We start from the raw sequence: 25,909 nt of genomic DNA, 5'->3' as shown, positions 1-25,909 counted from the left end.
ACAGTTGTAACCAAGGCAATGCGAAACTAAAGTCGTCCTTTGAATTGCTAAATCCACCAGTTTTCTTACCTGAATATCGACTGTTCAAGCCTCACAAACCAAGTAGATTCCCTGATTTTCCACAAAGTCATAGTAAAATTATTTGTTTATATATAGCTAGCAACGCCTGCATAATAAATGAAATATCTAAATAATAATAACTACAGTTTTGAACCCCTACTATATTTTCGCATTATACATTCTTTGCTTTTCATATATAATCTCATTTTTTTTTCTATCAATTACTCCATTTTATAAGCAAGTAATGTGAGTCTGAAAGAGATTATGTAAACTGCCAGCAAATTCAACTCTGGTCTCCTGACTGTAAAGCCTTCACTGGATTATCTGTGCTGCTAGAGCAAGCACACTTACTTACTTCAATTTGAAAATGGACTGATATAAAGTCCCAGCTACAAAGCTTTTTCTCCCCAGACAGCTCGAACTCTTAAGAGGCTCAGTGATGATGAGGATGTCTGGGAAGCTGGGGGAGCATCTTGTGCTCAGCATTATTCTTTACTCTCCTTCCAGTTTTTTCCTAGGAGAAATACCACCATTAAGTTCAGACAGCGGGTTATGTGTTTCAAACCAGGGGCAGACCTCTTGGAGAAGAAAATACGGCCATGAAAAATCCCAACCCCAGGCTTCTTAGGGAAGGAGCACAGGAAACGAGGGGAAGGTTCTAATTTCTTAATACGACCTTATAGTTGTCACCTTGTCTTTGAGAGCCATTTTAAGAAATTGAGTAAACAACTCTCTGATCACTAAGCTCCTTCTCTGCCTGAGCAGCTGAAGGAGAAAACAGGGCTGGATTCCAGCTCTGTGGAACATACCTGCTCTGTGTCCCAAAAGGCAGAACAGAACCCACTGTTCACAAGTGCCTCATAGATCACTGCGTGCACATCCTCGTGCCTGGCACAAGGGATACTAATTTGCAAGTCTCTCTTTGATTTGATACAGATGTTTGAAGGGAAAGAAAAGCGACTGGAGTTGATCCAGGAGCTGCGCATGAGCCACGCACTACAGGAAGATGACAGGCTGGTGAAGAAAGCCGAGAAGCAAGTCACCCTGGCCTTGCAACGCCAGAGGAACTTGCATGAGCACAAGGTTCTTCCGTTTTCTTTCTTGTTACTTTCTTCTTACATTTTCGCCCTTGAGTTTTATTATTGCACATGCAACGTTATAATAACAGTAAGTATGATGATGCAAAGGAAGCATCCCGGAAATCCTACCACTCTGTCACCATCAGCATTTTTAAACAATGCCTCTGCAGCCCATAATTTGAATGGGGTGTGTCCTCACTGATTTGAATATGGTCTTTCTTTCTTTGCAATAAAAAAAAAAAGGAAAAGAAAAGAAAGCCCACTTTTCTTTTTTTAAAGATTTTATTTTTCCTTTTTCTCCCCAAAGCCCCCCGGTACATAGTTGTATATTTTTAGTTGTGGGTCCTTCTGGTTGTGGCATGTGGGATGCTGCCTCAGCATGGTTTGATGAGCGGTGCCATGTCTGCGCCCAGGATCCAAACTGGCAAAACCCTGGGCTGCCGAAGTGGAACATGCAAACTTAACCACTCAGCCACTGGGCTGGCCCCGAAACCTCACATTTTAAAAGGATTTTCCTTCCAATTTTTCTTAAATATTTATTGACTCAACTATATTTCAGGGGGAGCTAAGCAGAATGAATAAGTAATAAAAGCAATAATAAAAAAGTGAAAAATGAGATTTATTTTAAAATAGCACTTATTTGTAAGTTTTGGAGCTGCACACAGCATGCTGGTTAAACTGCATATTCAATATGTTAATATCTCATGATCTTCTGGGACTGTCATCATGGCCTCTAAGCTCTGTGTCATCTGACAATGGCTGGTATTTGCAGCTCTGACCCAACAACTGTAAATATTTTTCCTTTTCTGGCATTTGTCTATATTTACACAGTTTTTAATGTTATCGACTTCACCGTAAATACACTTTTACTATCTCTCCCACTTGTCTGTAAATCAATGTGAAAAAGAATTGGTTTGCACAGAGTGTAGTCTTAGGAGAAAGTAAACTTACGGCAGAGTTGACGTGACCCATCTTTGGTAACACACGTAACTCCCGTGCTGTGTGGGATTGGGCACAAATGGTAAGCAGCTTGGAAACGCGCACAACGTTATTCCTCTTACATGACAGCGGGACTCTGAATGGTCCCCGAGTGTTGGCGAGTTGGTGTGGGGGAGGGAGGGTGAAAGTTACAGGCCATGCGACCCAACAGAGAGACCAGAGAAAGCAGAGAGCGTGGACACTGGGGTCTCTGAACCTGGAGGTCTGAGAGCTGTGGAGACGATGGAGCTGGGGCTGCGCTTCTGTTCAATAGGGGGCAGAATGCCCTGGAAGCACCAGGTCTCAGGACCTGGATGGAAAAATGCCTTCCTGGGGCCTTTAAGGTTTCTTTCTTTCTTTTTTTCTTTTGGTGAGGAAGATTGTCCCTGTGCTAACATCTGTGCCAGTCTTCCTCTATTTTGTATGTGGGACGCTGCCACAGATGAGCCGTGTGGAGGTCCACACTCAGAATCCGAACCCAGGCCGCAGAAGTGGAGCGCATGAACTCAACCATTGTGCCACAGGGTCGGGCCCTCCTTTAAGGTTCCTGATTATAGACTTTACCAGATGCAGCTGAGCCAGTCCAGGCTTTTCAACTCCTCTGACCCGTTTAGTGGATAAATGCTTGACTGCTATGTTGGCTAAGAGCTAAGGGAGGAGCTAATGAGAAGAGCGGTCACTTGGCCAGGGACTGACCCTGCTCCCCGGCAGCTGTACCTGGATCCGCCAGTGACATGCAGGGGTCTGAGGGAGTGGGCACCTCACATACCCCTACAGCAATGCTGAGTCTCTCCTTTTCTCCTCTTATATTTTTGTGGAAAACAGCCCGGAAAATGCACGGTTCCCAATTATGTAATGCATGACGTGATATGATCACAGCAAACTCACCTTCTTAAATGTTTTTACTTAATTTTCAAATTAGATTGTACTACCTGAGTATACCCAAATTTCTTGCTGAGAGAGAAGGCTAGACCTGAACAGGGAGCCATCTCGGGACTTTAAAGGTTGCATCTGCCTCTGAGCAAGGGAGCTTGTGATCCCAGGAGACAGGCGAGAAAGCGTTTGTGATCTCTGGGCTGAATGACACTGTTGATAAATGTAAGGAGCATCTTAGTCTCGCCCTTTCTTTCCACCTCTCCCTATTATAGATGTAAAGCTGAACTTTGTGGTTAGAAAGTATGTGTGCGCAGGGAGGTGATTAAGGATGAAGATGAGGGTGTTGGGGTCAACAACCACACTTGAATGGCCGTCTCACCCAGTAGCCACACCACCTTTGAGACCTGTAGGGGCTTCCTGCCTTCAGATACAAAGCAGAGTGGAACTGAGCACAGAGGGAGTGCTGTCAGTGCGACAGCAGCCTGTGACTGGGCGAGGAGCTCTTTTCCCTTATCCCCGAGGATAGAAGAGGGAACAGGATGAAGCTGCAAAGGATGCAGTCTTCTTCAACACTTACTCTCCACGTGTCAAAGCAGGACAGAGGGATCCATCAATCGATACTGTGGCTCATTCCTGGCCGGGAACTCTGGGCTCCTATTTTACCTCAATAATTACACAGACAGGTAGGCTTTTTCCGGCTGTGTTTCAAAGATAGCTCTTAATGACTTTGAATTTATTTAAAAGAATGAAAAGTTACCACAGTTATCTACTTTCATGTTATTCAACATCTTAAAATTCCTCAAACTTGTGTTAAAGGACCAAGCATTAACAAATTAAAAGGTATCATGAGTGAATTTCTAGGAGAGTCTATTTTATTGAACTCCAATATTATCTTTTAATAAAAACCTTGACATTTCCCTTCATGTCTGGGAAGACACAAGCATTTTACCTTCTGGATAAAATGTTCTTTAGAAACATTCTGTGTGGATGCTAACAGCAGTGTTTTGCTAAATCCTCTTCATAACTGAAGACTGTAATCCCTCAGTGACTGATGAAGCCATCTACTTTCTCGTGTCTACGTTTGCATCATAAGTTTTCCTATTAAGAACCCTTGGGATCGGGCCAGTCTAGGGATAGTATTCCTATTGAAAACTAGGTACATTCTGAAAGTAAAGTGGCTGTCAAGAGTTCTGGGTAACCCAGCATCCCTCATTATAAATCACCATTCTTAGTGGGATTAGTATCCTTACAATCTTATTATTATTTTCCAGGTGTCACTGGTGGAAAACCATTTGGCTGGACTGGAAGGAAGGGTGCTGGCAGACATGTTTGACTTCCTGTCCAAAGAGCTGGTGAGACTACAGGAAGAGAGGAGGATCCATGCCTTCGCCATGCTGGCCGAGCGACAGCGGAGGATGCGGGAAGCCGAAGAGAGTGGTCGGCGCCAGGTGGAGCAAAGGCGCCTGCGGGAGGAGGACCAGATATTTAAGGAGGCAAGTGCAGGCGGCTGGATGGCTGGAAGCTGTTTGTAAGGAGCCAAGTCAAACCAAAGGAAACTCATGATATAAAACGGCAGTTGTTTTGCTTTTCATTGTATTCAACAGATATGTGTTGGCTTCCGGCTATATGCCAGGCACTGGGCAAAGGCATTGTGTGATACTTTGGAGGGAAAAACCAGACATGGTCCCTTCTCTCCTGGAACTTAAATACTATATAACATGCAAGTAAGAGTAGAATTAGAAAATGTAATAAGTTTCTTGAAGGAGACAAATGGGGTCCAGTGACACATTTAAACGGGTTACTTTGCTTGCTGTGAGGAGAACAGGTTGGAGGGAGCACAGGCTGGACATGAGGAGACCGGGAAGGAAGCTGTTGCAGTAGTTTAGGCCAGAGCGAGGAAAAGGGAGAAGTGAGTATGACATCCAGTTTCTGGCTTGAGCAACTGGGAAGATGATGGTACTATTTCCTGAGGTGGGAAAGCTGAGAGTGGCATAGGTTTCTGGGCAGGGGCGGAATCAGGAATTTGTTTTATATTAAGTTTGAGGGATCTTAGTGGAGGTGTCATTTCAGCAGATGGATATACAAGGTGGAATTTAGAATAGAGGTTTTGGCTAGAGAGATAAACCTGAGAGCGTACTAGGTTGTTAAATTAGAATTCTGACCAAGACACAATGGATGTGAAATTCCCAAGTGACCAAGATGCAAACTGAGAGGGAAGTCAAGGAGCCAGTGATATCTCCACACACTCTTGTCCTCATCGAGAATCGAAAAGCTCACGTGCTACAATTGGAGGGGATGTGTGAGAAGATTTCTTTAGAGGGAGCTGTGCTGTGACTAATACTCCCCCTAAAAACACACCCCGAGGTTGGGGGGACCTCCTTTTCCTGTAGTGATTGGAGAGCTTGATCTGCATTCTTTCAGTGAGGGTGTCTGACCCCCTAGAAATGGAGAGGAGGGAGCTGGGCTCGCTGGCTGCTTTGGAAGTGGGCACAGAAGAGGCTGCATGGGTGGCCAGCATGCCCAGAATATGTCAGGGCAAAGCCTGTGTGAGAATTTCCCTTGGACCAGATGTGGGCCACAGGGGAAAGTGAGGAATTTAAAAAATTCCTGTCCAAGAGGGCTGTCTCAGTTGTATATGTGGATACCTTTGAGCTCCTCAGATTAAAAAAAAAAATACTATGTCAATTTGGAGTCTTCTTATTTGATCTGAGGTTTCAAGGATTTACCGATTCCTGTGGAATTAGGATTGATCCCTGAATAGTATTTGGTGTGTGTTTTTTAAATTAAAAAAAAATTGGTTAAAACTAAACAGATTGCCCTCTCTCTATACAGCTTAAGAAGTTTGGGGTTATATGTTGTGAAGTTCAGCTTCTTAACTGGAGTGGCAGATCATTTACAATGGGTAACAGCCTATAATAATTCATATTCTAGCTTCCTACCATCCTAACATATTTTGCTTCAAAAAGAGTTACTGAGTAGAAATTATTAGCAAACCAGAACTTACTATCCCCTACCTAATATCACTAAGGAAAACCCAGTGGGGTAGGAAGAGCCAACGAGAGTGAGAATGGAAAGGAAAGGGACAGAGGAGCCCCTGTGCCCAAAAACATGGGAGGGAGGAGCAGGAAAGGGCTTCTGGGAAGGTATATTCTGAATGGGAACGACCAGGACATGTCGGCCATGTCAAGGAAGGGCAAGGAAGGGTTAGGGGGACCCTTCCAGCCTGATTTACAGATCATTTCTGTAAAGAATGTAGCCAAATGGACCCAAGATTCAAATACCATCCATCATTTAAATTCCCAATCTCCCTTCTTACAACCCTCTTAAAGATGAACATGCTTGCACATAAATATACCAAAACACAGAAATGTATACATTAAGTAAATTTCCAGAAAAATAACATATGCATATTGAGAAACATAGACAAAGTCATAAACTCACATTTAAACACATACACACTTTTGCATGCACATGCGCAAAGATAATCCAGTGTACACAATATTAGCAAGCAAAGACTTGGAGGAACAATCATATGGCTACCTATGTTTCCTGGTTCACTCATGGACACACAAGCACAAATGCATCCAGAAACTTACACATTTATAGAGATATATGTAAACACACAATTACATATAATGCTAGAGGTGGACCACAATAAACTTCCCATCTCTGGGTATTATAAGACTCGGCTGTCTAATTGTTCCATACAGGTGCAACTTGCTTCCTGAATAAGAGTGCTCTGCGAGAGCAGGCACGTTGCACATCTCTCCGTGCCTTCCACAGCACCAGCATGGATCCCTGTACATAATAGACATGGAGCAAATATACTTTGGTTGGCTGGTTGCTTGGTTGAGACTGTATTAAACTGGTCATTGGGTCTCCCCCACAGGGAAGGCAGAGGGACTCACGGCCACGGACTCGGCGTGTGGTGGGGAGATATAAAGTAAACCTCACGTACTCAGAGTCCTGCTGCAGTGCCAGTCGAGAAACGGGCTGAGTTGTTACTGAGTCCCAAGCATTATCTCAGATACAAAGAAATATTCAGACATGAAATAGAAAAGTGCCCTCCCCCCATGGAGCTCCGAATCTGTCGAGGAGTCGGGATGCAAACAAAACTAAGTGTGCTGCACTGGGTGCTCACGGTCCTTCCTGTGTGTCCACCTGTAAAACAGGCAAAACTAAATTGTGCTGTTGACAGGTGCATACTCAAGGAGCAAAACTCTGAAGAAAAAGAAGTGTTTACCATAAAACCATGAGAGTGGGAAGGGGCGGTGGTGAGGAGGAAGCCACAGCGGCCTGCTGGGATCCTGGCAGTGGCTGCACGGGTACTGGCTGTACCCTAGTTCATTACACTGTACATTGAGGTACTCTGCACCTCTCTAAATGTGTATTCTATTTCACAGTTTCAGGAAAGCTTTAACAAGAAGCAGCCCAAGGTTGATATGATTGTTCAAAAATTTCATCAGAGACCTAGGTTCCTTCTAGCTTTCTGCTTTTCTCTCCCTAAGGCCTGGCCGTCATGGCAGTTTAAGATGACTTCTGGTGCTCAGCATTATGTCCCTTTGAAATGAAAAGAGAAGAGAAAAATAAGCTGTCTTTCCCTTTAAGAATCCTTTCTAGAAAGTGCAGAGATCACTTCTGCTTATGCTATGGACTTTGCCACAACTGTGGGTGCTGGGAAAGGCAGTCTTCATTCTAGGCGACTGTTGGCTCAGCTAGAGCCCAGGGTTCTGTTATGTAAGAGGAAGAAGAGAAGGAAAATTGGGAAATATCTCTTAGTCTCTGCCACAGTTAGGTAGTTTGACCAGGTCACACTGCTGGGGAGAACAAAGCCAGGATCTGAAACAGGGTTCTTGACTCTGAAGCCCATGATCTTTCTGCGGTATTGTATTGCCCACCCCGAATAAGACTCATATTCTAAAATGGGCTCGATGGGTGTGGGCCGCCCAGAATGGGTAGGTGGGTGGGTTGCAAACAGACTGACTAGAGAGTGAAGAAAAGGAATGATTGGTGAGGGGACTGTTGACTTAATGGGCAAAATAGATGTGCTCACAAAAGGCCACCCATGTTGGTGCCTTTTTCTTCTTTCCAGTAGCAATGCTCTTCTCAGTAACTGGGGTCTTTTTGGTTTTCACAGGTTCTTAAAGTTCACCAAAGTACTGTAACTTCCTATCTGGAAGACATAATACTGAACACCGAAGAGAACACTGCAGAAGAACAAGCCAGGGCAGAAATTGAGAAGGTGGCTAAGGAAATTAATGACATTGCTTATGAAATGGAGAGCCGGTGTGTACCAAGGGAACAGGGGGTAGAATGGACAGCCCATTCGCTGTTACTCATGTGCATTTTTCAAGAGCTTAAGATTTCACGTCCAAGGAGAAACAAATATGTAGCTCACGCTTCAGTGTCCACTGTTTTATTAGCACAAGTCTAGAAGGCAACGTGCCTGTTCTTTCGCACGACAAGAGCATTGGGAACAGACTGTTCGGTAATCCTCTGTAATCTGGATCCCTTCCATGTTGCTTATGGTTAGAACAGCAGGAAAGCAATGTGAATAAGGATGTGCAACGTTACTGGGACTTCCCCCCGAGGTTTTTGGCTTCCACGTATAAGTTGTATCGCTCACATTCCCTTCCTGGCAGGAAAGGTAAATGAAGGACAGGGTCAAATCTGAATTTCCCATGGTTTTAACCAAGCTCACCAGGAGTATATTTCAGATCACTTAATCAAGGAAAAGGCGAGTGGACTTCCTCACACGAGCAAGGAGGATCCAAGCATAAAGTGGCAGCTCAAGTAAGGCAACAAAGGAATAGTTTAATTTGTTTTTTATTTTTCAGTCGAACTCAGCTCCAGTCAGAGGAGATTGTCGCAGAGTTGGTTTATAGTTTCTTGATCCCAGAGGTGCAAAAGAACTTTGTCAAAGAAAAAGGTGAGCCAATGTAAATGCTCCACTTTATGATTTTTTTGAGAGATATAAATTATTTTCAGTATCCCAGAGATTTAAACCTGAGCAAGGGCGTGGGGAGATTTCTGAAGGAGAATCCCTGAGGTTTCTTATTTCAGAGGTTGTCGAGTTCTCTTCAGGCTGATTCCAGAACAAAAAGGGAAAGTTCCCAAGTTCTCACAAGAGGTGTTTTTGTTTTTTGTTTTTGTTATTTTTTGCTGAGGAAGATTGGCCCTGAGCTAACATCTGTTGCCAATCTTCCTCTTTTTGCTTGAGGAAGATGGTCCCTGAGCTAACATCTGTGCCAGTGCTCCTCTATTTTGTATGTGGTTTGCCATCACAGCATGGCTTGATGGGCAGTGTGTAGGTCTGCGCCCAGGATCCAAACCCGCAAACCCTGGGCCACTGTAGCAGAGTGCATGAACTTAACCACTACACTACTGGGCCAGCCCCGAAGAAGTGTATTTTTTGATTTGATTTTTTTAACATAAGTAAATGTTGAGAAGATGCAGGATTTTCACATGGTAGCACCTTTCAGAGGCGGGCACATGGAGGTGGGCGTTGAGAAGCAGGGATGCCTGGGAGCCTGCGTCTACTTGGCTGCTCTGCCTGTGCCACAAATAGCTCCTGGGTCTGCCAGGACTGTGTCTAAGTATAAATATCCTCATTAATCATGCGTCAAAAGTGAGTGGCATGGTTTTGAAGATTGATGCTTTTAGTCAATAGAGAAGAAGAGAAAAAATATGTCAAAAAAAGGAATATTCTTCTAGAGCTCTCAGACTATTGGTGACAGATCTGATCCCAGAGGGAGGGGTGTACCTGGGAGAAGACTAATATTTATAAGTGAAATGATGGCTCGGAATGTTTCAGAGTTATGCATGGGAATTCTGGAGGTTTAAGAGAAAAGTGTGTAATATTTCAGATCACTTAACCAAGGATAAAGGAATGGTGGCGTTCTAATGCATTTGAAGAGAACAAAGAAATATCTTATTTTTCCATTACATGATTGTACTGTAATTTTTAAGCCAGTACTGTCTAGCAATAAGTATTTAGTTTGTTTCCAGTGTGTTTTCCTATAAACAGCAGTGCTGCAATCAATATATTTTCCACATATCCTGGTCATGTTTCTGAGAGTAAATTCTAGCAGTGCAGTGCTGGAAATAGGATGTATGCATTTTACATTTTGATAGATGCTACCAAATTGCCCCCACAAAAAGACTGTTCTAATTCATACACCTGTCAACAGTGTGTAATAATACCTATAGCAACAAAATTTAATTTCCAGATTAAATAAATATTTGTGTCACCTATGTTATAAAAGGGATCTTGTATTTTCTAGATCCTTAAGAAAATGCTCAACTCTTTTTCACTTCTCCCAGGCCTGAAGTGAGATCAGCCTGCTTCAGATAAATTCCACCTGAGGGAAGTGAAGGAGGGGGAAGTAGTGTGTTGAATAGTTCCTAGTTTGTGACCCCTCCCCCAGCTCCTTGAGCTGAGGGGGCACTTGAGCTGAAGGAATCCAATGGGACTTGTCTGTGGGCAAGTGGGTGAGTTCTTAGCCTCTTCCTCTGTGTTTATGCCAAATCAAGAAAGCCACATGGACAGGGAGCACACGCTAGGACCTTTAGTGTCTCTCTTAAAAAAAAAGAACCATATGTATTATATATACCCTTTACCCCAAATTAAGCAAATATTGTATAAAGACCATTTGGAGATATCTCATTTTTTAAAAAGCTGATGGATGGAAACACCTTGAGGATACCTGTATATAAATGTAAAATAACAATTACTCCCAAATTTTAGATGCATGTTAGGTTCCAGACAACGTACTAAGGATTTTTAAAGGTACATTATTTCAATTTCTTCTAACAGCTGTAGATGTGTTCTCATTTTTCAGTTAAGGAAATTAGAGACATTCTACGACATGCATATTTGAACCATGGTCTGTATGGCTCCAAAGCCCCCATTCTTTCACCCCTACTACTGGGAAGTGCTATAAGCTGCTGTATGATTTACCCTATGTAAACTGGCTGAGACTTGAATAGCACAGAATCCACAGTACTTCTGTCTTTTACTAGCTGTGTGACTTTGGGCAAATTACCTAATCTCTCTGTGTCTCAGTTTCTTCATTTGAAAATGGGGATACTAATAATACTCTCTTTAGGGTGTGGGGTGGTTTAAATGAATAATTACATGCCAACTGCTTAAAACAGAGTCTGGTATACAGTAAGGACAAATGCTAACTGCTAGCATCATCATCATCATCATGATTACTCCTTTCCAAGGGAAGTGGGGTGCTTAAACATACTAAGCCTTGATAATAAATATTCTTAGAATATGGAGCTAGGACCACCTTCTAAAGCCATGAGCTCAGAAACTCATCATCAATCAACAGGTGCCTTCCATGTTAGGAAGTGAAGCTCAAGGAGAAGTATGAGATAGGGTCTTTACCTTAAGTCATTTGTCATCTAGGTAAAGAAGAACATGTAACTCACGTGAATTGCTTCAGTGCTGAATGGGTTGGTACAGACTCCAGTGCGGTAATGGCACTGTGGGCTCACACAGCCAGAGCAGATGTCCTGGAGGAGCTGGGACTCGCGCTGGGCTTTGCGGAAAGGGAAGGATTTGGAGTGCAGACCTTCCAGGCGAGGGAAGCTGCTGAGGAGTGGGATGAGGCAAGGTGGGGAGGAGTATGATGCGACCGAACCAGAGAGCGGGAACAGGAGAGCAGGGATAATAAGACTTGGGTTTCGTTACCTTTAGAAGGGGTCCTAAAAGAAAGAGCAGGTAATTTTTATTTAACCCAATTAGCCTTCAGCAAAAGAATATGTTGTTTGCAAAATTATCATTTCTATCACTAGTGTCTTGAAAACCTTTGGGAATGATTTCATTCAGACTTTCAGAGTAAAATTCCTCCATCTCTTCGGCACAGTGAGGAACGCTCAGCGGAAGCACGTTCTTGCAGCCCATCAGGTCATCCACAGGCAGACGGAAGCCATGCTCAGACAGAATTTTGCTGAGCAAAAGCAAGATGAGGTCCCAGACACTGACAATTTACCTGAGGAGGGACAATTTAGAGAGGAAGAAACTCAAAATGAGGAAAACAGCTAAGGTGAGTTTGATTTTCCATCTGGAAGGAAGTAGAGAGAGAAGGAGAAGCAGCGTCATTCAGCTCCGTGCCATAAAAATGGCAAAGTGAAGGACTGTCCATTGTTTAAGGAAACGACGCACTCCCATTTGAATTGGCGCATTTCATCTACGTTATGGAATCTCCTATTGAAATTAGTAGAGAATAAAGTTGATATTATAGCAATTGGACTCTTGTGACCTGAAAACAGGATTCTAGATTATTTTTTATGGGTTCTTTTAGCATGTAACTATACTCCATCACAAATAAAGCTGCAAAATGTGTCAGTGTTATAGAAAAAACCTTTCTTCTGGAGGTAGACAGGATACCTCTATCGCATTGTGCTGGCTGTAAGCAGAGCATGAGGCACAGTCTGCCCAGTTCTGGCCCAGGTACCTTCTGCAATGCCCACCGGGGGTTGGTCTTAGGTTCAACTAAACATTCATACTCACGAGACTAACATAGGCCATATTTAATTGATTTGAGTGTCAATCTACTCAGAAAGATATAAGACAGGAACCACGGCTCCCAGCAGCACAGCATCAAGCATTTCTTTTCCTCTGCGAACTCTTGCCATATCCTTACAGAACACACAGCTATTTTCTTTAGCCCCCAGGCTGCAAAGCTCAGGTGCAAGGAAAAAAGATTTGCATTGGGTGGGTATAGGAGCTGCCCCAGTTTACATGCCCCAGAGGCCAGTATCTCTTGTAATAATTCTATAGGCAAAGTTTCCAGGGTCCCCCCGATGGATTTGTCCAGTTACAAAAGCCAGCACACTCAGGAAAGCTCAAAGCTGTGGTTTCCTATTAGGTATTTATAGTTCATTTATAATTCCTGCCAGTCAGTTGCTGGTTACCAATCAGGGGTCATTTTTACCTTGGGTAATGTTGCTTGGTGACATAGCTGACACATACCACCTCGTCAGATTACAGAACAGAGCTAGAGAGTCGACTGAAAGTAAAATTCTGAGAAGGGGAAGGGGAGTGAACCCATTAGTTCTACCTTCTCCCTCAACCACCACCCCCGCCCCGCCCCGCCCCCAGCCCCGTGGGAGAGGCACATGTCCGCTGTTTTGGCCTGAGGGTAGGCTGTCAGGTTAGGGAAGCACCGGGGCTTAGGGGGAAGTTTGAGCCTGGCATTCAGAAGGTTTGGGTGTTGGTCAGCTCTGCCACTGACCGTATAATCTTATGCAAATAATTTCCCTTCACTTGAGGTTTGCGCACGTACATGTGACCAAGGGGAATCTATCGGGACCTTAAGTCCCAATCAAAGAGGATCGTGGAAAGAAGGTTGAGATGAGGGGGCAGTTATGAAAGAGAGCAGAGAGCAAGCTGATAAAGGACTCTTAGATACCGAGATGCGGCTGTGAGTTACAGCAGAAAATCTTTTTTTTAATTAATAATGAAAAACCTCTGAAATCATTGGAGCTATAAACTGTGTGTTTACATATAATGTTATATACTATCTGTATAATATAAATTCAAAGACCAAGACATTTTGCCTATCTTATTATTGTGATAAAAATCAGACTTAATGTTGGGGTAGTCATTTTTCTTACATATAAATTTATTAAGATTAATAATTTACATAATCTGAATTGAATTCATTTGCATTTACTTCTGAGTATAACATCTGTTCTGTGACGTACATGGTGATCTGTGAAATCAAGCCAGAGGAGTGTAAAAATGATTTTCTCAGGGCCGGCCCCGTGGCCAAGTGGTTAAGTTTGCCTGCTCCGCTTCAGCAGCCCAGGGTTCGCCAGTTCAGATCCTGGGCACAGACCTAGCCCAGCTCATGAAGCCATGCCGGGGCAGCATCCCACGTAGCGGAACTAGAAGGACCTCCAACTAGAATAAACAACTATGTAGTGAGGGGCTTTGGGGAGAAGAAGAAGAAGAAAGAACATTGGCAACAGATGTTAGCTCAGGGCCAATCTTAAAAAAAATAAAAATTTATTCTCTCTTTTATATTTAGTGAAAGTAAAATACATTTGATTAAAACCTATGTAAAGCATATTGTAGTTATAAAACATAATTTCAAAAAAATTCTAGTTGCCAGGCAAACTACAGACACTCAGCGAGGAAGATCAGCCAATAAATTACTAAAGCATCTTCTTGGTGCTTGAGTAAATGGTTGGAACCTCGTGCTTGGCTGCCCCACAGTGTGCTCTCCTTCTTCCTGCTCTCAGAGGGAAGTGGGGAGGGGCAGATGTGAGATTATGTAATCATGCTTAGAGAAGGGGGCAGTAAGCATGGACCATTGATTAAAAACATATTTTAATCAGCTTGAAGACAATGGAGAGCCAACTAAATAGTAAAGAATTTCTGGGCAAAAATCTAAGAGAAGACAAATTCAGAAAGTTGAGTCTGGCGTTTGGAGCCACTTTTTTTCTGAAAGAATATGAAAATTCTAGAAAATGTGGCTGAAAGGCTAAGCAACGCTTTCACCAGCTTTGCAAAACCCCGGGCGACAAAAACTGGAGTCAAGGTTGAGGCCCTGGTAACCCACCTCCATTTGGCTTGGGACTCCAAAAGGCTATGTCCCGATAATAAGAGTGAATTGGAACTAAACTGGGCCTCACATAGACTACAGGTTAGCTTCCAATCATCTGAATGATCAAAAAAAATTCTCAATCCCAGAAATTGAATTAAAGAGATCTTTGATCCCTGTTGCGTCATGGAACTTGTCAGAAACAAAACTTAAATTCTCTTTGGAGAAAGTTGACATCATTCTGGACCTCAATTTATTTTCACAAACAATTTTTCATGTATAATTTCCAGAACACAACCAAGGAAATCCAGGTACATAAGAAGGCATTGAACAAGCAGCAGTAGAAATCAAAGAAAATAGAAACAGACCTAAAGGGATCTAAAATATTGGAATTATTAGAGAGATTTTAAAATAACCATGCTTGCTACATGGACTTCTAGCCTCCAGAATTATGAGAAAATAAATTCTGTTGTTTGAGCCATCTATTCTGTGGTATTTTGTTATGGCAGCCTGATCCAACTAAGAGAGATCTTAGTACCAGGAGTGGACAGCCGCTGTAACAAATACCTAAACATGCTGAACTTGTTCCAGTATTATTGGAAGATAAAACTTGTGAGCGATGAAATTAGATATTTAGCTGAGAAGATTTCTAAGCAAAGTATTGAGGGAGTGACTTGGTTCCCCCTGACTGCTTATAGGAAAACATGAAAGGAGAGAGATGAATTGAAAAAGGAATTAAGCAAAAAGGAACAAGAACTTGAAGATTTGAAAAGTTCTCAGCCTATGTATGTTTCAAAAAAATGAGAAAGTTTATTCTGAAAAGAACACTAAGGGTGTGGCTGAACAGCTATTTGATAAAGAGTTTATGAGGCTGTAAGACTAGGAACACTGCCAGTTTGAAGTGAAGGGGATGGAGACAGGATGACATGAAGGAAGGCTGTCAGACTTCTTGGATTTGACAGGATGAGACGACAGAGCTATTATGCTGTGAATGTGCACAGTTCTTCAAGAAAAGGAAAAAATAACCCTGAAGGCATTTCAGATATTATCAGGGCCACCGCCTCAGTTTCAATAGGTGAGATGGCCTCTCCCCAGAACCTTAAGGGTGGGGCCGTCCCTGGGACCCTACCCTGGCAGAGCTGCAGTGATGGGACCCCCACTGAGAGCCGTGGGGATGGGGCACAACATAGCCGAAGGGGCAGGGCCACTCCCCAGGGCCATAGGAGTAATGCTGCCATCCCAGTGGACCTGGAAGGCAGGACATTGAGCCAAAGAGGGTTCATCTTAAGCTTTAAGATCCCATAGAATTTGTCTAGCTAGGTTTTGGAGTTGCTTGGGACCCATTACTCCTTTCTTCCTTCTGATTTCTCCCTTTTAGAACAGGAGTATCTATCCTACACCTGTTCCACCATTGTATTTTGGAAGCACATAATTTATCTGGTTCACAGCTGAAGAGGAACGTTGCCTGAGGATGAATCGTATCTTGAGTCTCACCCATATCTGATTTAGATGATGTTTAGATGAGACCTTCAACTTTAGAGTTGATGCTCAAATGAGTTAAGACTTTTGGGGCTGTTGGGATGGAATGAATATATTTTGCATGTGAGAAGGACATGAATTTGGGGGGACTGGCATGGATTCCTGTGGACTGAATTGTGTCCTCCCAAAATTCATATTTGAAGCCCTGACCTCCCATATGATGACATTGGGAGATGAGGACTGTGGGAGATAATTAGGATTAGATGAGATCATGAGGGTGGGTCCCTCATGATGGAAACAGTGCCCTTATAAGAAGGGACACCAGAGAGCTTGCTCTCTCTCTCTTTCCCTGCTGTGTGAGGACATAGCAAGAAGGCAGCCATCTACAAGCCGAGAAGAGAGTCCTCTCCAGAAACCCACCATGCTGGTACCTTGATCTTGGACTTCCAGCCTCCACAACTGGGAGAAAATAAACTTCTGCTGTTTAAGCCACCCAGGCTATGGTATTTTGTTATGGCAGCCTGAGCTGACTAAGATACTATGTTCAAAGAAGTGAAAGTCAATATTGAAATTTTCAGGAGAACTAGAAATGATAAAAATGATATAGCAAATCTGAGAAAAAAGAGAAATCCTAGAATTTAGAAATACAACAGTCAGGGCCGGCCCTGTGGCTGAGTGGTTAAGTTCATGCGCTCCACTTCAGCAGCCCAGAGTTTCACCATTTGGATCCTGCGCGTGGACATGGCACCACTCATCAGGCCATGCTGAGGTGGCGTCCCACATGCCCCAACTGGAAGGACCCACAACTAAAATATACAACTATGTACTGGGGGGATTTGGGGAGAAAAAGCAGGGAAAAAAACAAAAGACTGGCAACAGTTGTTAGCTCAGGTGCCCATCTGAAAAAAAATAAAAAACAATAGTCATCTTGAGAAACTCAATGAATGCATTTAACAGCAGGATAGATACAGCCAAAGAGAAAACTAGTAAATTAGAAGATAGATTGAAAGAATTTACCTGGAAAGAACACAGAGACAAAGAGATGGAAACTACAAAAGAGAAGAAAGGATAGATGTATGATAACTTAATCCTTAGGAAGAGAGAAAAGAATAGTAGACATGGAACATGGATTCAAGAAATTTGACTGCTAAGAGAAGAAATATGTTGGGAAATCATATGAAATATGAATTTTCTAAAACTGTTGAAAGGCTCAATGTTTAAGAAGTCTTCTTAATACCAAGCAGAAAAATTAAAATGAAATCTATACCTAGGCGCATTTGAATATTACTGCTGAAAACAAAAGAAAAAAATCTTGAAAGCATTCAGAGAAAAAGGATGAATTACCCTCAGGAGAGCAGTAATTAAGTTGACAGTTGACTTCTCATCAGAAACAAAGCCAGAAAATAGTAGAATGGTATATTCAATATGCTGAAATAGTATAATAAATAGGATTCTGTACCATGCAAATATATCCTTTGAGAATGACAATGAAAGACATTTTCAGACAAACAAAACTGAGAAAATTTGTCACTAGGAGATCTGTACTACAGGAAATTACTAAAGGGTGTTATTCAAGCAGAAGTAAAATTATCCCAGTTGGAAGGTTGGAAGTAAATAAAGAATTAATATGTGGATAAATATTTATTGACTGCATAAAACCACCATAAAAAGAAACAGCAACAATAGCAGCAGTACAGTTACACAACAAAAGTAGCAAATAAGTCAGAAAGGGCATAAATGGATTAAATTATCTTAAGACACTTGCATTGTCTAGGAGGAGGATAAAGGTATCATTTAACATTATCTGTGATAAATCAAGGAAACATTTTATAACCTCTAGTCTAACTCCTAAAGGATAGTAAAAACATGTATGACATCTAAACTAATAGAAAAAATGGAATAAATAAAAAACACAATACAAAAGGAGGATAGAAAGGAGAGAAAAGGGAAACAAATAGAACCAATAGAAAGCACTGAAGAAAATGGTAGGTGTTTATCACTGAGTCGTCATTAACTACATTAAATGTAAATAGACCAAATGCTCAAAGTAAAGTTAGAATTTGTCAGACTGAATAAAAAACAACTCAATTTTATGCTATTTATAAGAGATGTGTATAAAATCTAAATATACAGAATGGTTACAAGTTAAAAGACAGAAAAAGATACCGTGAAAAAGTATGAGACAGTATTTGAATATATCTAATAATATGGCCTCAACCTATATGAAGCAAAATTTGATAGACCTTCAAGGAGAAATAGACAAATCCATAATAATGTGAGGAAATTCTAGTCTCTTTCAGGAACTGATGGAGCAAACAGAGAAAAAAATAGTGAAAAATGGAAGATTTGAGATACATAATTAATAAATAACCTAATGGAAATTTATAGAATATTACACCCAAAAACTATAGAATGCATATTAGGCACACACAGAACGTTTACAAAAACTGACTATACACTCTGTCATAAAGCAAGTGTCAACCATTTCAAAGAGTTGAAATGAAAAGTGCGTTCTCTGATAAAAATGCAATGAAACTAGAAATCAATGACCAGATAATTCTAATATGTTTGGAAATTAATAAATACAGGTATAAATAATCTGTTCATCAGAGAAAGTATCAGAATAGAAAACAGAAAATATTTTGAACTGAAAAATGACAAAAATGCTATGTACGTATCAGACGTGGAATGCTGCTAATGCGGTGCTTCGTTGGAAATTTGTAGTCTTACAGGAATTTATTAGAAAATAAAAGGTGAAAATAAGACTAAGCATCCTTTTCAAGAAATTAGAAAAAGAACAGCAAATTAGATTCAAAGAAGCAAAAGGAAGGAAATCATAAAATAAAAATAACAACAGGAATTAATAAAACAGAAAATAGACGTGTCTTCTGGCTCTAGGTAGGATGCAGCAGAGGCTGCAACAATTAGAGAAAATAACGGATACGTCGTGAACGTCCTATTTTTAAAGGCACTGGAGAGCTGTGGAAATAAAGGGGACTAGAGGAGCTGAAACAGGGGAAGGAAAGAGTCCTTCCTAAGTGATCTCAGACCACTGGCCATTTTCTTCCCTTGGGGCACTGGCCAAGCCTGGGCACAAGCTTTCTAGAGGGAACAGAAACCAGCAAGGCTTTTAAAGTCTGTGTGGGCCAGAGGATGGATTGGAGTCTAGAGGCGCCCCAAACGTAAGGCCAAATTTCCCCACGAATGTCAGCTTTAGGTTTTTGCTCAATAACTTTTTCCCAGTGGCAAAACGTTTGAACCTTTGTGTTATTTAACCAGCTGTGTCAAAGGGTGATCTTCACTCAGTCCGGTGGATTTAACCATTGTTGATTCATTGTTGCATGAATTTATGGGCTTTTGGGTGAGAAATAGCTGAATATCCTGACTTGCCTCACCACACTGATGTTCCATGGCTTAGCAATAGTAATGTTTTAGTGCAATATTTTGAGCTCAGACCAAGATTGAGATTTTTCTAAGTGAGAAAACTACCTTTAACCACTATTATGGAACACTGAATGGCTTTGGAAATTAGCTCTTGCTGCAGACTTGGTAATATTTTTTAATGGATCCAACCTAAAATTACACGGCAAAACAGAGCTTCTGTGCAGAGTTTATACTATAGTAAAGTCATTTCAATGGCAGCTAACATTGTCTGAATCGCAAGTACTGGTAAGCTGCTTTATATACTTCCTGTGCTGTCAAAAGTTAAAACAAAAAGCACCGTTTCAATTCCCACACATATTGGCAGTGAATATATTTTCTAAGCTTTAACTATACTTCCAGGAGTGTTTTTTGGACCTCGAAACAAGTGCAAAGGAAATTTCCGTATTTCAAAATCTATTTAACTGTGCAGTGGAGGCCTGTCCACCTAACCTTCAGTTGGAAGTGATTGATCTGCATTGCAGTGACATGCTAAAAGGCAGGTATTAGGAGAAGAATCTACTGGAATGCTACAAGTCCCTTCCAACTAATAAACATGCACAATTAAAAGCATACACTCGTGGATTGATGTCAGTATTGGCAGCACCTATCTGTGGGAAAGACATTTTCAAAGATGGGAGGAAGTCTCATTGCACATCACCATTAACAGATGAACACTTTGATGATTTCAACTCCAATTAAGCAAAATGTTATACCCTAAATAAGAGTTCCATCCTTCTCATTGGTAGACCTGTATTACAAAAAACTGTAGCCAATTGTTATTACTATCTTTTGAATTTTATCAATAAAAAATTTGTGAAAATTTGTTTCCTTTCTTGGTATTTGAGTATCCACCGAATATCCTCAATTTTGTCTTGTGGCTCACAAAGCCTCAAATATTCCCTATCAATCCCTTCGCAGAGAAAGTTTGTCAGTTTCTACTCTACAGCAGTTTAAATGAATGAAGTAGAACTAAATACAACAATATGGATGAATCTCACAAACATAGTAAAGATAGAAAGAAGCTAAATCCCCCCCAAAATCTACAGTATGAGTATGTTTATATAAAGTTCAAAATCAGCACTAAACTAATGGTGTGTAGGAATGCACACATAGGAGGTAAAGATATAAAGAAAAGCAAGGAAGTGATTACTGTAAAAATCAAATATAAATCAGAATAGTGATTACTTTTAGAGGCTAGAGAGAGGGTTGTGATTGGGAAGGAGTAAGTGGGGTGGTATTTACACAGATGAGCACGTCACATTAATTCATTAAGCTGCACGTTGGTTTTCTGTACTTTCTAATATGTGTCATATTCCATAACTAAAAGTTAGAAATACGAATGTATGTATACAAACACATATATACATACATTATGCCTGCAGGATACGCAGAATATTTCTGGAAAGATCAACAAGAAACTGGTAAGTAGTTGTTGCCAGGCATGGAAGCTGGGGAGTGGAGGTCAGACTTGGGGGAAAGAGATGTACTCTCCTCACGTTTATATCCATTTGTAGTTTGAATTTTTTAATGAGGCACACATATGAAGTTTTCTATTATAACCCCGTTAAAATTTTATTTTAAGTGCTAGAATTCAGAAACTGCGACCCTGTGAGTTCATAAATGTTTAAATCATGGGGCTTGTAAGTGACAGAGCTGGGCTATGTCTGGGACTGTCTGACTTCAAAACCAAGGCTCTGTGTAGTTATATCACAGTAATTTTTTGGATGTGTTGATCTGATAATGTTTGTTTCTAAAAAGATGACATAATCATAAACATTCACGTGGGTTTTTTTACAGATTATGATCTTTTTTAAAGGAAGATCTACAAATCATCGTAAAGGATCCAGTAGTCTGTGCTTCTCCCAAGATGGGCAGCTCTTAAGGACTTGTCAGTGTGTGATTCATGAGGAAAGAGGTTTATTTCCCTTAAATTCCCACTAACTTAAAATGATTTTCAGGAATAATAATCAAATGAAGGAGCTTTATTTTCTTTGGTGTTTCCTAGACGCTCTACTTCAAGAGAAAATTTTTTCATGTATCATTTCAACATTTTGTTAACTATGAGGACATCCTGGCTTGTTGAATCAAACAAAAAGAAATGTTATTGAATATTTAAGTGGTTTTGGTTTGTTATTCGTAGTACTTTGGCATTATCTACTAAGGTTGAAAAATATGCATACCTCGTAACCCAGCATTTCATCTCCTAGATATAAACCCAGTAGAAATGCATTAGTATGTGCACCAACAGGCACGACAAGAATGTTCATAGCAGTACGATTCATGATAGCCCCTAAACTGGAAACTCAATATCCATCTACATTGGAACAGAAAAATAAACCGTGGCATATCTGTACAATGGCACATCAACCACTACTGAGCTCTAGATCTAAGAAGTATATTCATGCAACACCCATAGAGAGGGTGCTGTTGGAGAGCAATCTGTCCAGCCTGTGTGTTGACAAGCATCAGGGCTGAATGGATCCCTCCTCATTTCAAGATCAGTAAATAGGAAAAACAATAAACAAAAGCATCAACAACAAGTCAAGATGTTGGAATGTAAAGAATTTACATTAAATGTAAAGACCCATGTAAAGAATTTACAAAAGAAATTGTATGTTACTCTGAAATCAGAATAAAACCTATCATAGAAAATATCTTAATATAGGAAACAAGAAAAATTTCAGGGGGCTGGCCCAGTGGTCCAGCAGTTAAGTTCGCATGTTCCACTTTGGTGGCCTGGGGTTCGTCAGTTGGGATCCCAGGTGCGGACATGGTACCACTTGGCAAGCCATGCTGTGGCAGGCGTCCCACATATAAACTAGAGGACAATGGGCACAGATGTTTGCTCAGGGCCAATCTTCCTCAGCAAAAAGAGGAGAATTGGCAGTAGATGTTAGCTCAGGGCTAATCTTCCTCAAAAAAAAAAAGAAAGAAAGAAAGAAAAACTTCAGAAACTACCTGCTTGGTGCTTTTAATAGAAGGCAAGAAGAAATGGCCTCTTAGGGAACTGAAGCAGGGAATAATAAGAACAGACAGAGGCCAAAAGACAGACAGATGCAGGCTAAAAAGCAAAGAATGCTGGGGAAGATGGAAAAAATGTACAAGAAGATTAAAAATCCACTGACATCCATTTGGATGCAGTTAAAATAACAGAAATCTCACAGCAGAGAACAAAACAGGTGATGTTGCTGACAAGTGTGTTAAGCCATCCAGTGTGGGCTGGGAAGGAAAGGGCAAAGAGATGAAAATGACAGAGGCCAGCTCTGGATGACACTCTTACAAGCAGTAGGAATTCTTAAAGAGGAAACCAACACAAATACAATAGAAACAATAATCCAAGTTATAATAAAAGATTTTCTGAGCTGAAAAAATACTTGACCATGCAAACTTGAAAGGGTTGACCGTGTCCTAGGAAAACTAGGCTTGGGGCAACTTTTCCCCCGAGGATAAGTGAGCAGCAGCCAAGTACTGCCCACGTAAGGAGGAGTCAAATTCTGTCTCGTTCCTTTAAACACGCTAACCTGATCTAGGGAGAAGGTGCTATTATTCACTTGTGAAATAAGAAATCAGGAACACAAAATGAGAAGATGCGAGTCCGGCGTGATGGGGTAGAGGTGGGGGATGCTGTACAGCAGGGAACAGCAGACTCTTCTGTAAAGAGCCAGAGAGTAACTGTTTCAGGTTTTACAGGCCAGGCGGTCTCTGCTGCAACCACTCAACTCTGCCGTTGTTGGGGGAAAGCAGCAATGGGTAAGGCATAAATGAATGAGAGTGGCTGTGTTCAATCAGACTTTACAAAAATGTACAAAAACTGGCGGCATGCCGGGTTTGGCTATGGGCCGTAGTTTGCCTGTCTCTGCTATATAGAGGTGAACTAAAGTTAAAGTCAATGCCTACTTTGAAAAAGGATTTCAGGTGGCTTCTAATAGGATGTAAGGAAACTTAGAATATTTTCTTTAAAAAATTGTATCCTTATGTAGTCTTCTAAAACTCAGCTTTGTATTTAGACAAAAATGAAAATGAAGCCAGCACAACACAAGGTTGACATAAGGGAAGCCATATTGTAGAAGACAGACCATATTGTAAATTTGAATGACCTCTGACTAACTAATCCAGCTGGATTTGCCCCCTCCAGGAGATCCACCTGCTCTGAGATTTTATGACCCCTGCTTGTGCATACACCTCCCAGCTGCAATAAGACGATATCTTCTTTCTTTTGAGTTCCTTAGGAATGTGATGACCCCCACACAGAGAGTCTATGCTGATAGCCATCATCAATGAAAACTGAAAGATTTTGTGTGGCGACTCCCACTCTGCAACACCAGAGGGTCAACATTCCTAACCCCCTCCCCTATGACCCACTGGCCTATATAACTGTTCAAGATTCTGTGCCCCTTTAAGATGGTTCTTTTGGACCTTAATCAGCCATCTTCCCTCTTGCTAGCAAGGTATAATAAAATGCCCTTTCTCTGCCACCATCTTGCCTCTTGTTGATTGGCTTTTGTTTCACAGTGAGCAGATCATGCCGTTTGTGTGGTAACAAAAATATAAGGTATTACAGAATCCTCATTAGCTAATTGAAGTTTACCAGGAGAGGAAAACTTTTTCCTGATACTAGCAACCCTCTACTTATAATGGCTTTAGTTAAAATTCCCGAATTTTAATAACCTTTGCTCTTGAAAATAAAACACTTCGAGTGATGAGCAAAACTCATGTTTAAAGCCATGTGATCATGGCAACTGGAGCCACGTAGTGGACCGGGACTAGACTAATCCAGTCAATAGCAACACACAACCACAACTGATTTCTGAGGCAGAAAACTTTTCACATGGATGCACAATCAGGTGCAGTGATCCTTGCGCCACTTGACAAAGGCATTGCCTCTCTTCAAAATGCATAAGAACAGGCGAGGTAAAATCCAAGGAAGAGTGTGCGGTGTGAGTAAAGGCTCCCTTTGGGATGAGGGATTCCAAATCTTGAGGAACAGAGCTCCCAGACAGATTGAAGTCTAGTGTACGTTGGTTCAAGGGAAGCTCCCGTGACTGTCATCCCCCTCCTCAATTCTGGACCATGGAACCCGCTTGGGAGCAAAGCTGCACCTGCTAGGAAGGCTTGGAGTACTTTTATGCAGCAGGCTGCAGAGGCTCACAGCCAGTTACCAGTAGAATGGAGAATGCCAACGAGCATGAGTGACAGTGAATGGCCTCCAGCTGTGCCTACTCTTGTGGCGCTAAAGCCAAGTGAGCACCCTAGCAGTGCAGTAGCGTGGAGGTTAAGAGACTAGGCTCTGGAGCCAGATGATCTGGATTGAAATCCCAGCCCAACGACAGTGTGTCCTCAAACAAGTTACTTAACCTCACCAAGCCTTAGCTTCCTCCTGTCTAAAATGATATAACTATAGGATGTACATCATGGGGTTGGTATGAGGATGTAATGAATTCATTTATGTAAAAGGCTTATAACAGCACCTGGCATATGGTAAGCACCCAGTAAGCACCAATTGGCTACTTTTACTATCATTATGGGACAGAAGCAAAAGAGATATGGGTGGAGCATTTTTCCTGCTTTTAAAAAGGCAAAGTAGCTACACCTACTTCTATGTAAAAAGTGGCCCAGTGGATGTCAGTCTCTAACCAATCAGGCGAGTTTCTCCATCTCACCTGGGGAAGAGTAAAAGAGAGAGAATACGGATGTGCTGTCAGCCCTCCTTGTCCACAAATGGGGGAGAGAAATGAGTGCCCCACGTTCTGAAGAACCTTAAAGTGTTGATAATAAGGGCTCCCTCTCTACCAGACACCAGAGCAGTAGAAGAAAGCCATACATATCATGAAGAAGAATTTCCCAGAAAATTTAACTAAAACCTTTGAAGAAGGAGGCATCTTTTATTATAGGCGTCAAATGATGAGGAAACTGGAAGCAAGGGCTGTGATGGTTCTCAACCACGGCTGCATCTTAAAATCATCGAGTTAAAATCACTTTTAAAAAGATTGGTTCTCAGGCCTCTCTCCAGACCACTTAAGACAGACTCTTTAGAAGTGGAGCCAGACAAGGGTATTTTTTAAAACCTTCTCAAGTGATCTAATGCATGTTCAAGGTGTAGAATAGGAGAAACCTTTCCCAAGGAGACTGTCCCTTGTCAAGCATTTAACATTCAGAGAGACTTACCATGGAAGACACGTCTTCAGCCTAGGTTTTAACAATATTTTATTTCTAAAGCTTCAAGGATTCCAAAGACAAAAAAGAAAATGTGGGAGGAAACACTGATACTGGGCACAATATAAAACCTGTACTTCGTGTGCGATAGCATATATCCCATTTGACTGTAATTGCCTGCATAATCCTCTCTCTCACCAACCGGCCTGTTAGCTCTGAGGGCAGGGCAGCAGCTGTGCCTCCTGAGTTCATTTGTTTTGATTCCCAGTGCCTGGCACAGTCTCTGGCACATGGTAATCT

The 25,909-nt window shown here is 41.5% G+C and overlaps 1 protein-coding gene across 9 annotated transcripts in view; it reads left to right on the top strand.

Annotated features, from left to right (window-relative positions):
- CFAP91 (cilia and flagella associated protein 91) overlaps positions 1 to 22,108 on the top strand; it is a 62,593-nt gene extending 40,485 nt beyond the window's left edge. For 2 of the 9 annotated variants that reach the window (XM_014732868.3, XM_023623707.2), the window contains exons 13-17: positions 997 to 1,143; positions 4,265 to 4,486; positions 8,131 to 8,279; positions 8,831 to 8,922; positions 11,870 to 12,250. In XM_014732868.3, the coding sequence (XP_014588354.3) occupies positions 997 to 1,143; positions 4,265 to 4,486; positions 8,131 to 8,279; positions 8,831 to 8,922; positions 11,870 to 12,048 (789 nt within the window). In that variant the 3' untranslated portion in view covers positions 12,049 to 12,250. Of the gene's footprint in view, positions 1 to 996; positions 1,144 to 4,264; positions 4,487 to 8,130; positions 8,280 to 8,830; positions 8,923 to 11,832; positions 12,251 to 21,253 lie in introns of those variants that run through there. The other 7 variants (XR_011428828.1, XR_011428827.1, XM_070242750.1 and 4 more) reach the window with 7 other exon arrangements.
- Positions 22,109 to 25,909: the final 3,801 nt, after the last annotated feature.

The sequence above is a fragment of the Equus caballus genome, chromosome 19 (assembly GCF_041296265.1).
Source record: "Equus caballus isolate H_3958 breed thoroughbred chromosome 19, TB-T2T, whole genome shotgun sequence".
NCBI classification, from domain to species: Eukaryota; Metazoa; Chordata; class Mammalia; order Perissodactyla; family Equidae; genus Equus; species Equus caballus.
This window is presented reverse-complemented; position numbering and strand designations above follow the sequence as displayed.